This window comes from Carassius auratus, chromosome 46 (assembly GCF_003368295.1).
Source record: "Carassius auratus strain Wakin chromosome 46, ASM336829v1, whole genome shotgun sequence".
In the NCBI taxonomy this organism is placed as follows: Eukaryota; Metazoa; Chordata; class Actinopteri; order Cypriniformes; family Cyprinidae; genus Carassius; species Carassius auratus.
The window spans coordinates 12,928,294-12,943,228 of record NC_039288.1 but is presented as its reverse complement, the minus strand read 5'-3'; the positions used below and the strand labels follow the sequence as shown (position 1 = coordinate 12,943,228).

Here is a 14,935-nt window from a genome sequence, read left to right as displayed (position 1 = left end):
AAGAGGCCCACAGGAGGACTATTGAGGGCCAGACACTGTTTTGAGGCTTATAAAACAAGGTATTATAGTGACTGAAAGCACTTATGTTGGCCTTGTCACTCCAGCTGCAAATGGAATTTTGAACCAAATCAGTGCATTTATATGGACCAATACACATTGGAAATCAAAATTTGACGTGAAATACATTAGCACATGTATTTCTGCTGCAATGGATTCTAATTTAATATCTAGAAATATTCTCTTTTTTGATGACTCAAATTAAATAAGTTCAGAAATATTCATTAAATGCAATCAGTTTGCCCAAATGGTTTGAAATTCAAAACATTTGCTGAAAATGTACTCACCCTTAGACCATCCCAGATGAGGTCTGGAGAAATTTAGCATCTCATCACTTGTTCACCATTGGAAAACTGCAGTGAATGGGTGCTGTCAGAGTTTAAACAACTGCTAAAAACATTTTAAAAAAAAAATCCAGAAAGCTCAAGTCAATCAATTGACATCTTGTGAAGTGAAAAGCTGCATTCTAAACCGTTCTGAACAAATATTCAATTCAATTCAAGTTTATTTGTTTAGCGCTTTTTACAACTTTACAGAAAATTAAGTTTCTACGATATTTAGTAGTAGCTTATAAGTGGTGATCAGTTTATGTGCAAATGACAGGAATTTTCAGAAAAATGTATACAAGACATAGTCAACCAGACGATGAACACTATTAACAGCAATTATATTGTGATTGCTTAGTAAGTAGCAATATTTGTTAGTTCTGTATGTTGTTTCAGGGTAAGCAACATCTGAGGTCATCTGAGGGGTTGGCATCATCTCTTCTGAGGTGTTCTGGATACAGACTGGAGCTTGTGTAAATTCTACATCCCATGCCAAAACAGAGAAACAAAAAGAGACATCATTACCGTAACTGCTGTTCCAATAAAGTAAACTTAATTAGTTTAACCCAAGCTATAGAATAAGAATGCACACTTGATCAGATACAACTGCAGTCAAAAATTATGATATCTAGTCACTGTGCTAAATAAAAACCTTGGATTGTTTTTGTTATTTTCACTGAGTTTGTGGATATGCTCGGCCCTGGCAGTTTTTAGAGCCTGTCTATAGCCGGACAAACTGTTTTTCCACACAGTTATAAGAACGTACAAGTTAGTTTTTCTCCATTTGCACTCAAGACTACGAGTTTCCTTCTTGAGAGAGTGAGTATTACTGTTATACCATGGAACAGTACATTTTTCTCTGAGCTTTTTCAATTTGATGGGGGCAACAGCTTCGAATGTATTTGATAAAATAGTGCCCAAGTAGTCAGACTGTACCACTGGTGGATCAAGATGCATCGGTGAAGTCTTGCTGTGTGTAACCCCACATCTTATTTTCCTCTATGTCAACGGGGTCATGATCTGCACCCTGAGGAAAAACCCAGTTTTTTTATGAAGCTTCCCACTACATTCTCCAAAGCTCCGAAGCAAAGTTGTTTGTGTCTGCTGTTAGATTATACTATAATGAAAAATGTCTCACTCCTCTTGCGGCTGCACAAGCCTGCCTTACTAAATCTGGCTTCATAGTCACTGGAGAGGTATGGAGAGGTATCTGAGTCCCTCTTGAAAACACTTTGTCCATTGTTTGGATGATGGGTTTGATTCAGTGTTTGTCTTCTATTTATATGACAAAGCAATTCTGCCTTTGTTTTGCTCAAGAATATTAAAATATTTTTTTTCTTCAGAAGCAGGCATTTGTCATTGTTGTATACCATGTGCCTTGTTAATGCTAGGAGCCTTAGGAAAGTGTATTGTATATATTATTGTTTTCTTTTAATCAATGTTTTTTTGCACCTATTCAACCAGAGATGTGTCAGCTGTCACAACAGAAAATAAAACACTGTGAGATATAAAATAAATATTCATTACTTACCATAAATGTTTTTAGATCCTATAAAGCAGTTTTCATCTCAGGCCTTCTAAAAATCTGCTATTTAGCTGTCATCCAACATGAGCTTCAGTGTGTAAGAGATAATGAACAGTCAACCGGTCAAGAAATAATAATAACAAGAGTGCTGCAAGCAATATGAAACTAGCAGTGAGTAGAAAACTTGTTGCCAAGGGAAACAGCCACTTATACAGTTTAGAATACCTGCAATGATTGAATTAAGATTAGATCGAAGTTTTGAAAAGACTGCATAATACACTATTTTACATGATTTATCTATCCCTTAATAATAATAATCATTTGTTAATTCCAATCCTTCCCTCTTGCCTGTGCAGACCTATTAATTTAAGGAGAGGGTGTTTGAATGTTTGCTTGAGTTTAAAGCTGTGCAATACAATGTAAAATCACAACACTCCATAATGACTTTTCATCTACAAGTGAACAGGGTTGAGTAAGCATGGACACCATGAGAAAAGAACAGATACAGGTGAATCCTTCAAAACTGCTAGCCCTAATGATCCATGGACATGCAGGAATGGGCCCAGTGACTCACTCAGGTGTCAAATACATCAGAGCCTTCATTATATGAACAGACTACAGATTCATCTCTTTTGTGGTAGAAGTTGTTGAGATAACTATGCATATACCAAATACGATTCATCGTGCAGCCCTGTCTGGACAGAACAAACACGGAACTGACTCTACTTGACTCTTAACTTGATTCTGCTAGTTTCCTGTTTATCACTTTGAAGCTGCTTTGACACAATCTGTATTGCTAGAAATAAATAAGAAAGTGAAAAAAAATTACCCTCATAAGAATTAGTGGTAAATAAACTTAGTAGTGGCCTTTGCTATGTATAGCACTTGACATGGGCCTCACAACAGAAGGGATCTTCCACTTGTGCTGAAAAAAAATAATTAATTAAAAACAATTCACACCATGCACAGATCAGGATCTGAAATCAACCAAAATTACCCAAAAATTAAAGATATGGCGAAAAAATGTCCTGTAGAGGTTGTTGCCTTTTTATAACATGATATAAGCAACACATATACGAGCAGGAGTGCTATATTTTACAGAATATGAGCACATATGATATGTGCATATCAAATGATATTTGACTGAGAGATTTAATGACTCATTTCATGAGACAGTGACATGCATACACCTACTGGTGGTTTTTGTTTCATATTTAGAAGCATAATTTCATATATATATATATATATATATATATATATATATATATATATATATATATATATATATATATATATATATATATATATATATATATTATTGGATTTTATATGTTATTAGATTGTTCAATATGTATAAACTGGCTTTGAAAGAAGCCATGTTGTAAAAAAAATATTTCCTCTTGATGTAGCATATTCCTGTTCAAGTCATTTTATAAATTCCAATTAAACCCCTTATCAAATCCCTTATCATTTTTATTTTGAGGGTGGTGAAGATTAAATGTTGTTTTTGTTTGCAGTGGTGATTTTGTAACAATAGAAAAGCTTCATTAAAGCTTGATAGACTGTTTTATAAGTAGTCTAATAATAGTGAAATATTGGAGATGAAGTAATTGCATATATTATTCTTTCAGTCTTTTTTTGGAAGGGGTCCAACTATTTCTTTGAAATGGCCTCCGAAGATACTGTACCACCTCTGACGATATGCTATATTGTCTTTCAGCTATTAGTGAAATGCACAACCTAGATCTCTGTGACACACATACACAAATGACCTACTGGGATTCAGTTTCACAGTATTTAAAATGTTGCTCTGCTCTCTGTGCCTTCAGCAGCACCTGTGAGGGAAGCACGTGCTGTAGATTTGCAGTTACAAGGACTTTGGAGATTGCAGTATTAGTCTATTCAGTGTTCGTAATAGCATCTGTGGTTAATTTGATTTGATGTCTTATGCTTCTGAAGATGTCTAATTTGAATGCCTCTAAATCTAATCTCACTCAGACTCTGTTGGTGCTGGATCAAGATGCACCAATGAAGGCATTTTTATTTGTGACTCCGTGCATTATTTTCCTCTATGTCAATGGGGTCATGCTCTTCACTTTGAGGAAAAAGACTCTTTTCCAGGAAGAATCCCGTTATATTCTGTTTGGTCACATGCTTTGGGTCGATACGCTCAATCTCTTTATGAGTGTAGTGTTGTATATATGTGCTGTCAGTAGGATTTTAATTATGAAAAATGTCTGTCTTGTTCTTCTCATTGCTGCACAAGCTCTCTTTCAAGTTTCTACTATAAATCTGGCTTTAATGTCACTGGAGAGGTATGTGGCCATCTGCTTTCCTCTCAGACATGTAGAAATCGCCAGTTACAGAAGAACTCATATAGCCATCTGTGTTGTTTGGACTATGGGTTTGATTCAGTGCTTGTCTGAGATGATTATTTTCTATGCCATTGATTCTACAAACACAGCAATGCATTTGTTCTGCTCAAGAACTACTCTTTTCAGACTTCAGATCTATAAGAAAATTGATATAGCTTTCACATGTCTATTTTTCGTGTCTGTTACTTTTGTTATTATCTTTACTTATGCCTCTATAGCAGCTGTGGCTAAAACAGCCGCCTGTGATAAAATGTCAGCCAAAAAAGCCAACAAGACTGTTCTGTTGCATCTAATACAGCTGGGTCTCTGTGCTGCATCTATTTTAGTTGGAGTTATCCAAGAAGCCATTTTCGTTTATGCTGACTATATGACTTCATTGAATGTGATGTATTTTTGCTTTTTAGTGTTCATTATTTTCCCCAAATGCTTAAGTCCTCTTATATATGGTCTGAGAGACAAGGCCTTCAGCTGTTTGTTTAAATACTACTTCAGTTTTGGTAAAGGCAAAGTCAAACCGTTTATCATAGAGCAACACGTTTAGTAGCAGTGATTTAAAAAATAAGCACTGAACCGTTTCAAGCAAAACCGACATCTAAATGAACTGATGTACTGTAAGTAAAGACCTGTTCATTCACTGACTCACTTGCTTGTCTGCGGAGACATTAAAACTATGAGAGAGAAATAATGAAGTGTTGATCTGGAATGAGATGCTTCTCCTTTCTAAACGCCGGGCAGAATGTTTCACAAGAGATATTCTTTAATGTTTGACACATTCTATGCATCTTTGAAACCTTGTTTGTCGAACATCACATTAACAAAAACAGTGTTATGAATATTTAATGTAACTGACAAGGAAAAACAAAAAGGATTTAGTTAGACAAGGCTCTACATTTTCAAGGCCCAGACTCAAAAGCAGTGGCCAACCGATTTGTAATAAATGTAATGCTTTGCTTTTATTAACGGTCAAATATTAACCTTTATGAATTCTCTGTACCCCGTTAAATGACCATATGGAAGTATGAATTTCTTTGTTTTGCAGAATACAAAGAAAATATTTTGAAGAATATTGGTAACTAAAGAGCTTCAACTTCCATTGTAACCAAAACTGGTTGAGCAACATTTTTCAAGATAGCTTTGTTTATGTTCCTCCTTTGTTTATGTTCCTCCAAGAAAGTCATACAGGTTTAGAGTAACATGAGAGTGAGTAAAAGACAACAGAATGTTCAGTTCTGTGTGGACTCTTTGTGTGGATCTTGTTAAATGTAAATGTAACATTTTTACATTGTCCTCTATGACACTGAGCACAGGATGAAACCCCCCTGTTGAACTTATAATGCCACTTCCTGCAGCTACATACATAAGCTTCCTCTGGAGGTCTCCCATCTATGGACTGATATCCAGTTTAGCTTCAGTGGGTTTGCAGTCTAATGCTACAGGTTAAGCTGCTAAAGCTGCAAGTGCTGACAAGACACTTGTCAGGACACTTTATTTAATTGAAATAACTTTTCATTTTAACGCTAAGTTCCAATAATGGTAAATTGATCAATACAAAAAGAAATTAATGTACTGAAATGTTATTCCAAATCATTCAACAATAATCTCAAAATGTATAAGAATATTTATATATATATTGGACCATATATTCACAGACTTGCTCCATACAGATTTGCTCAGTTTTACAGACATTTTGTTTTTTAAATCAAATATATAGTTCATTCATGAAACTCTAGAAGGCGCAGGTGATAGTATGTTAACGTAACCAATGATATTCAGGGAGTAAAATGACTTGGCACAAGCTGATTGGTTCATGCTGAACATGTAGCCAATGAGCTTACTGCCTTGCATTTATATGTCTGGCTAGCATTCACTAGAGTTCCTGCAGCGCCTTCAGAGTTTCTCTGAAACCCTCCACCTTCCCTAGCTCCATCTGTATAGATCTGCTATGGGTTATTTTATATGCTATTTGTGCAGCAGCAGTATGTCTTAAAGGGGGGGGTGAAATGCTATTTCATGCATACTGAGTTTTTTACACTGTTAAAGAGTTGGATTCCCATGCTAAACATGGACAAAGTTTCAAAAATTAAGTTGTAGGTTTGAAGGAGTATTTTTGTTCCCAAAATACTCCTTCAGGTTTGTCACAAGTTTCGGAAAGTTTTTTTCGAGTATGGCTCTGTGTGACCTTAGATGGAGCGGAATTTCCTTATATGGGTCCTAAGGCACTTCTGCCGGAAGAGCGCGCGCTCCTGTATAGCGAGGCTGAGCAGCACAGACATTTCACTGATCAGAGCGAGAGCGTCGCGAAAAGTCACAAAAGAAGTGTGTTTTTGGTTGCCAGGGCAAGACAACCCTGCACAGATTACCAAAAAAAAACAGCATTAAGGGACCAGTGGATGGAGTTTATTTTTACAGAGCATTAACGGAGTTGTGCAAGTGTTTGTGTTTGTTCCCTGCATTTCGAAGATGCTTGTTCACAAGGCCCAGTTTGACGACGGATTTGCGTATCGTTTATTTCTTAAGGATGATGCAATCCCAAGGAAAAAGGGTCACGATCGTGTGTTGGAACCGCAGGCGGTGAGTAAAACTGCTTCAAATATCTCTGCCTCCTTGTTAGTGCGTCCGCCTCCCATGCCGGAGACCTGGGTTCGAGCCCCGCTCGGAGCGAGTCGTTGCTGCTGATGCTTTCGTTCGGTTTCAGCCTCTGGATCTGATTCTGGATCATAAATAAACGGCTGAATCTGACTGTAAGCCATGGTTTGTTTTGGATGATGGGTTTTCCCTCACGGTAATGTCACAGTTTCCACATGCTCTAAACGCAAAAGCCTACTGGCGCTCGTGATTCTTTAGCTCCGCCCACACGTCACGCCTCCGACCACTCGTGTTTTTCCGGGAAAAATCGGTACAGACTATCTTTCTCTTATGAATATAATAAAACTAAAGACTTTTTGGATTTATGAAGGATGAAGTACTACTCTATATGTACTCAAGATTAACAGGATATTGAGTGAAAACGAGCATTTCACCCCCCCTTTAAATACTCGTGGTACCGTATAACAGTTTGCATTGGCTTGAGCAAGTTCCTGTACTTGCTTGCAGCAACAGCAATAATCTACAACTACAGCAATAACCAACATCAGCAGCAATTAAACAGCAGTGTAGCAGATCTATTAAGCCAAGACCAAATACATTAAAATGGTCATATCCATCACCATGCTAAAAAAAAGAGTTGTCATGATTTAAATAAATTTAGGCTATTTGTATATTGAGAACTGACATCATCTGCTGTTATACTCAAAATATTCCATATTATTAGTGTATCTTTAATGTTTATTGTTATGTTAATTCATGTTTAATATTCATATGAATTGAATGGGAAATTGCACTTACTTAATTTATTGTCACAACACAGGCTAGGTACACAGTGGTAAGTGGTCAACAAAGAGGTATTTATTGAATAAGGAGCCACGAGGAATTAGGAGCAGACGAGAGGTGAGTGTGGCACAGAGAGTCAATTTCAGAATGTCTTATCCTGAGGTAATGGATCTCTGTTTTTCTGCAGGATGAACATGGAGGAGCATTCTTTTAATTGAAATTGGCGGCCCACCTGTAATACCATCGCGACCCCACTAGGGGGCCGCGGCCCACAGGTTGAAAACAACTACCTTACACCATGGGCATTCTCCTCACCCCTCAAGATCCATTGAATCTACTCCTCAAGATGGTCGCCCAATTGAGGACTATGAAGTGGAGTTTCTCGAACTCTCACATCAAGTGCCCTGGAGCAATGACAATTTAAAGACTATTTTCTGGTTCGATTAGATGATCACGTTACCTCTATCAACATGTTCCAGCAGGTGCTACTCCAGGTTCTTTTCATGAATATTTTGACGGTATTCTGATGTTGTGTGGATCACCATTTACCCTATTTGTTTATTTTCCTGTTCCTTTCCCAATTTAGATTTATCAGTTCAAGCTGTGTTTAATTATTATCTTATTTGCTTCCTTTTACTTAAGCCCTGTGTGTCCCTGTTTCCAGTGTCCGCTGTCATTTTGTGTTATCAGTTTTTCCCATGTTCCTGTATTCCAAGCTTTTTTTTTTTGATTAAAGACTTTGGAATTTGCTTTACTCCTCATCTCCTCGTTCCTTAGTTCTCGTGCTTCCACTGTAAATCATTTATATGGATAGTATTCTAATTAATGAAACATTTTTTTTTTTTTATAAAAATTTTGTTTGTGGTATCAACCTTACATTTGAGGCTTATTTTTCATAAATAATGCCTTAACAGTACATGAACATTCATTAGAATATATTACTTGTAAAATCAAACAAAGAATTCAGAGCTTTTAAAAGTATTTCATTAAGTAGGCTAATTGTAAAAACTTTGTACAGACTTTTAAGTTTCTTTTTAAAAATGTGAATAATATTGACAAAAAGTTTTGATAAGATCTAAAATGAGAGCAACAACAAAAAACATGATGACATTCATGAAATGTCTTCAGCATTTTCAAAGTGCATCATTGCTGTATATTTCCCTTCTGTGATTTTTAGAAAAGGAACTGCTTCTTTTGGGACTTGAAAGCTCTCGGGTATAAAGACAAACAGCCACACTGGAACTACCCTCCACCTCAAGGTTAGTGATCACATTTATTATTTATGTTCACTTTTTGTGTTTGTTTTATATGATTGTTTAGGGAATAGGCATTTCCATAAAGACTGAAAAAGATTAGCTAATAGTCCTTAGGGCCTAAATCCTTCACTAAAAAAAAAAAAAACATTTTTAATGAGAGGTTAATCTAAGACTCACTTCTCTATTTTTAATGATGATTAATTACTATATTAACTTGAGCTATAAGTGATAGCAGAGGACATCAAACAGAGTAATAATTTAGAGCAGTGAAGGCATTTACTTCTTCTGAAGGCTTGTATTGTTTGTAAATTAATTTGGTAACTCCTCGAAACTAAATAAACTCCTGTCTTCCTTCAGGGTTATTATCATTCACTAAAACTGAAACTAAAACCATTTTTAAAAAAAACTTTACTTAAAAATAAACATTAACTGAAATAAAACTTAAGTTGGCTAGTTGCCAAAACATTCCTCATTTTCGTTTAGTTTGTGTTGAAGTACTGCAATAATGAAAACTAAAAATGAAAGGATAATATGTACAGTATGAAGACATATCTTTGTAGACATATTTTTTAATAAATAAATACAATAAAATGACTGGAACTGACTAAAATCAATTATTAACGAAAACTATAATAGTATCTAATAGTAATTGATGCTACAATAACAATCTCTATTTGGCTTATTATTCAGACTAAATCATAAAACTGCATGTACATAAACTACTTGATTCTGAAAGAGACTAATAAAAAAAGATAAATAATGTAGCCTAACGCCATGTTGCAATGTTATTCAGGTCATACTGTATACGGGAGGACAGATAAGGTCAAACCAAAAAAATCTAACTGGAAAAACTGGATACAGGCTTTGATTAAAATGTCATGGAATTGCTGAAAGAAGAATACTTGCGGACCTGGTTATGGCAGTTGAGGTAGTACATGAGAAAATGAAAGAAAAGAAAAAAGCATAGGATGTATGAAAAAAATCTGTGTAATGGATCTTGTAATGGTGGTGTAACCCTAAAGCATTATTTTGTTGTGACAAAACATTAACAGTAGCAGCAGCAGCAGTAGTAGTAGTATTATTGTTTTTAAGTGTGTAATCCGTTTCTATCTTCTTAAATATTCATAAGGCTCATTATTATTAAACAGGACCTGAAGGCGTAATTCTCAGTCTACACCGATAGGGGGAAACTTTCATTTCTTCATCTCAAAAAGTATGGCGGTGTACAGAAGGAAATTGTTTGCTGTTGGATTGAGGTGGTATTTATTATTAATTGTCTCATACTTCAATATGTCGCTGTCTGTTGATTCGTTTGCGATCTTTCTTGTTTTAGCTTCATTTTACGGAGCTTACTTTTCGTTTCATTTTAGCCTCATGTGTTTAAACTGTTATGAATATGACGTGTCGTCTTTGTACTGAGTGACTGAATTATACATCGTTGGTTGTTCCTGATATGAGCTTTGTCGCTCTGTGTTTTGTGTAGCTGGGCATCTTCTTTGATGAGCAGAAGCTTCAGTCAGAGGAGCCGCAGACTGGCTGTGCTACCCACTCTCCTCAGAAACAACTGGAAGACTTTGAGTGTCACAGGTGGTCTGTGTGCTGTTCCTTTCATCCAGGTCTGATTGGAATATGGACTGTTTTATTGTTATAGCTGCTTATATATAGTACACAAATGCAGAGTTCAAAATATATCATCGTTAATTATATAATTTTGTATTCTTCACGTATAATTCACTATAATTATATTCAATTCATTGAGTTTGTTTATTTACACATAAAATAATTAAAAATTAATGCATTTTATTTTCTAATCATATCTTGAAGTTAAACTGTTGACATTTCAGGTGTGACATTTATTAACATTTGGGCTGTGCTGAGAGTCATTTACCCAATTTAATTTAAGCAGCCTTTAAAAATTGCTTATATATACTTTATTATCACCAAATCTCAGATCTAACCTTTTTGTCAACTTGTTTTTTTTCTGTATAGCATTTTGTATTTCTTTTTGGGATTGATTGTTTGATTGAGTTTATACACATTATTTTTTAATGAAAAAGGTATTTTTGTGGTATTTTTTGTGGATAATATTGGCAGTGTTCACTCATAAACTGAGGTACTTAAGCTCATATGAGGCATTACAAACAATCAATTCCAAAAAGAAATGCAAAACCTTTGCTAATTGAAAACAAGCAGTTTATAAAAATATTGAATTCTTTATTTGGAAATAAAATAGCATGAGCTAATTAATATTTTTGAGTTCAGTCTTCACTATTTAGTGATGTTACAATTCACCATGTAGAACTTCATTTCAACTAAACTGGTATCTGACAAACCTCTTAACCACTCTTTTCTCTTTATCTTGTTTAGAAACCAGACAATCTGTCTAATGAAGATCGGGTTCTGAGAGCATCATTTCTGATCACAAACAGTGCTAAAACGTACCTCTCACAAACGACTTTAGTACTGCTTGATTCCATCTCAAATTATGTTAAGGTAATCAAAACAATTAGAACAGTTGCTTTCATTTTCTTGATTTAAAAAATCACAAAAACAGCATCCAACATACTTGTCTTCTCTAGGCTATGAGGAAACTTGTAACATTACAAAAGCACTATGAGGATTCCATTGACAGATTATCATCTGTGGATGAGGATAAAATCTGGCAGCTCATTCTTAGGAATCGTCAGGAGGTAATGACTTGAGTTATTGTCACAAGCGTTCAAATTAGAAGTAATGCTATCTTCTTTATATCTTCTTTTTAACCAGACTGATTGCAAAGTTGTTGTTGTTGTTGTTTATTTTTTTATTAGGTAATTGACAGGAGAAAGGCTTGCAAAAAATTTGAATCCTGCTGGAAGACGGCAATCAATCTCGCAGAGCTGGCAGCAAAGGCAGCTTTCAATGCTGGTAGCTTTCATTTTCTGGAACAGACATTTAACACTTTTTATATTATATTATATTTTATTATATTATGTTATATTATAAGTTTGGGTTATTTAAATTTTTTATATTTTTTAAAGAAGTCTTATATGCTCACTAAGGCTACATTTCTTTGACAAAAAACAGTAATGTTATCTTTAATGTTTTTATGAACATCAAGATTTTTAGTTAATAAAAAAAAATCAAACGATGTTTATATTATATTATAATTTACTATGTAAATGTGGGGTTGGTATTTATTGTATAATTTGTATTGTTATAATATTTTAATCACATAAATGCAGCCTTAGTAAGCATGTGAGACTTTTACACACACACACGCACACACACACACACACACACATATATATATATATATATATATATATATATATATATATATATATATATATATATACATATATGTGTGTGTGTGTGTGTCTGTAAAAGTCTCATATACAGTCTATATATATGTAAGGCTGCATTTATGTGATTCAAATATTATAACAATTTAGAATAACTTATTTATTTAAATATATTTTTCTTATTTATTCATGTGATGAGAAAGCTAAATTTTCTGCTGCCATTACTCCAGTCTTCAATGTCACATGATATAATATATATAATATACATATATTATATGAATGTTTGTAATTTGCTGTATTTGGTCACCATTTTCACCTTTTGCATGTTCTTGTGCATTTTTATTGACCCTGTGTGGTGTGACAAATGACTTCTTAAAAGTACAAATATACTATGTAGTCTCAATTAATATGAGGTTAAAAAGCTGCATCTTTTATATAATCATAAAATATAAAGATGAGTAAAGAACAAAATGTCACCACAGTGCATGTCAATAAAAGGTTTTATTGCCAGTTATTATAGAGATACAAGACAAATTATTTTACATCATATTACTAAGAAATAAGTGTGATTTATTGTAGAGCTCTATTGAAATTTGGCACCTACTGGCACTTGGTGGTAATTTGTTGAATTGCCCTTTTAGCCTTAAGTCGAAATAGCTCAAACTTGCTTGTCCTCTCCAGGGGCTGACCAAGCTTCTGTGACCACAAAGGACAGTGTAGAGCTCGCAAAGTCTCAGGTGGAAGAATTACAACAGATGATGCTGATAACTGAGAGACAACTCAAAGACTCTGAGGCTGAGGCAAGTGAGAGGCTTTAAAATGCTCTCAGCAGTGCAGTAAAGGATGAAGATGTCCCAGATGCATATTTACGAGAGGACTACACAGAGACCTTCAATACAGCTTTAAAGTATCTTAAGCACTCTGATACAAAGACCTGTACTACCACTACTGAAGCACTTAATTGTATTTTTGTTTGATTAATAGGGCAAATGCTGTGAAATGTGGGAGACTCTATGGTGCAGCCAGGAGAATTTATATAAATTAAATAGCAAATACAAAACTATGAGGGTAGGAAAAGGGACTTGGTAGATAAATACATTCTAGATCAGGGGCTTAACATTTGCTTGTGATTTTCAAATGCAATTACAATGTAATTAAATAGATTTAAATTCAAACCAGAATCTTCTATTTTGCTGTATATTGACAATGTGTTTGATTCATAATTCCAGACAGATGCTACCTTTGTGATTTCTCATGAATTTTTTTAATAAACAGTCTCTCGTCAGTTTGGTTTTTCAGAGCCAGCCTTCCAAACAGTCTCCTCTATCTCCTCTTATCTCCAACTGTTGTTTATGGGCTGAAGGGCTCATTAGCAGCGGATCCATCTTGTCAGTAGAGGTCTTAACTGCCTTTTTGGCAGTTGAACTTATCAGTATTTCAGTCGGCCCTCAAGAGCCAAGGTTTCTGATCCTTTCTGATCTCATGGCTTACAAGGTAAATTTTACACACGCAAAGATCAATCACAACTTGCTATCAACATTTTTGTTAATTGTATTTATATATTATATTTATATATTATATCTTTCCTTTCCTTTTTTTTTTTTTTTTTTTTTTTTGACCAAGTTTCAATAATTAAATTTATAGAATTTTTACAGTACTATATGTCCGGATTTAACAAACAGTGGATAAGAAAAACATCTCGACTGATGATTGAACAACCAGAAGGTGGGGCCATAGGACAAATTATAGTTGGCATGAAACTATTACTTCTGTTGACGTGAATGGTTGTTTCCTATGTGTTCTATTCACTATTCGATTATTCATTCGCATATTGATGCAGAGACAATTTGAGCATTGAAATTTTATTATTTTACATTTTATTATTTATTTATTTACCTTTTTTTTAGAGCTACAATTTCAACTGATGTTTAGAAAATACTATAAAATTCACAACTAGATATGTATATTTTATTCTAATCCTTTTTTAAACCATCTAATCAAATGTGATCTGTCATCCCTTCTAGACTTATAACCCCAATTCCATAAAAGTTTTGTAAAATGCAATAAAATCAAGAGTCTGATTTATTCTCTTTAACATTTTATGTATCTGACAGAAGTATAAAGAAAAGGTTTCCAACGTTTTGTAAATATAAACAAAATTAGATTTTGGTGGGAAATGAAAATGAAACTGTTTTGAAATAGTTCACAGTAAGCAGGTGAACTGGCAATAGGTGAGGACATCGTGTTTGGGTATATAAGGTGAAACTGGATCATGGCTTGTCACTTTGTGCCAAATTTCATGAGAGAAGCATCAAACCAATCAAAAGTGACATTTCTTAAGAATTTAGGTCCTTTCCCAACTACCATACATAGTTTTGTGAAAAGATTCAGGGAAACCCAGAGAAATCTCAGGACACATAGGGCAAGGTAGGAAAAGGTGAATGTGCATGAACTTTGAGCCATCAGATGGCATTGAATAAGAAACTGTCATCCTGCAGTGTTTAAAATATAGCCACATGAGCTCAGGAGTACTTCGGAAAACCACTGTCACTTTGTCTGCTGCTTCATCAAGAAATGCAACTTGAATCTCTGTTTTAGAAGAATTCTATGCAGTGATGCAGCGGGGTTCTCTGGGCCAGAGCTCATCTCAAATAGTCAAAAAGACAGTTAAATAGTTTAAAGAGAATGAACAAATAAATTTTTAACAAAAACATCCCAGCTTTTCTGGAAAATTCAAAATTAT

The 14,935-nt window shown here is 34.6% G+C and overlaps 2 protein-coding genes across 2 annotated transcripts; both read left to right on the top strand.

The window, feature by feature from the left end:
* The first annotated feature begins 3,867 nt into the window (after positions 1–3,867).
* On the top strand, positions 3,868–4,824 carry LOC113063745 (odorant receptor 131-2-like). The gene has a single exon (XM_026234069.1). It carries the CDS (start codon positions 3,868–3,870, stop codon positions 4,822–4,824), a length of 957 nt encoding a protein of 318 aa, XP_026089854.1.
* Positions 4,825–8,808: 3,984 nt separating this feature from the next.
* Positions 8,809–13,525, top strand: LOC113064250 (diablo homolog, mitochondrial-like). Its single transcript, XM_026234915.1, has 7 exons — positions 8,809–8,911; positions 10,057–10,164; positions 10,392–10,524; positions 11,276–11,401; positions 11,488–11,598; positions 11,719–11,815; positions 12,874–13,525. The coding sequence occupies exons 2-7, from the start codon at positions 10,124–10,126 to the stop codon at positions 13,008–13,010; spliced, it is 645 nt and encodes a 214-aa protein (XP_026090700.1). The 5' UTR covers positions 8,809–8,911; positions 10,057–10,123; the 3' UTR covers positions 13,011–13,525.
* The last annotated feature ends 1,410 nt before the right edge of the window (positions 13,526–14,935 follow it).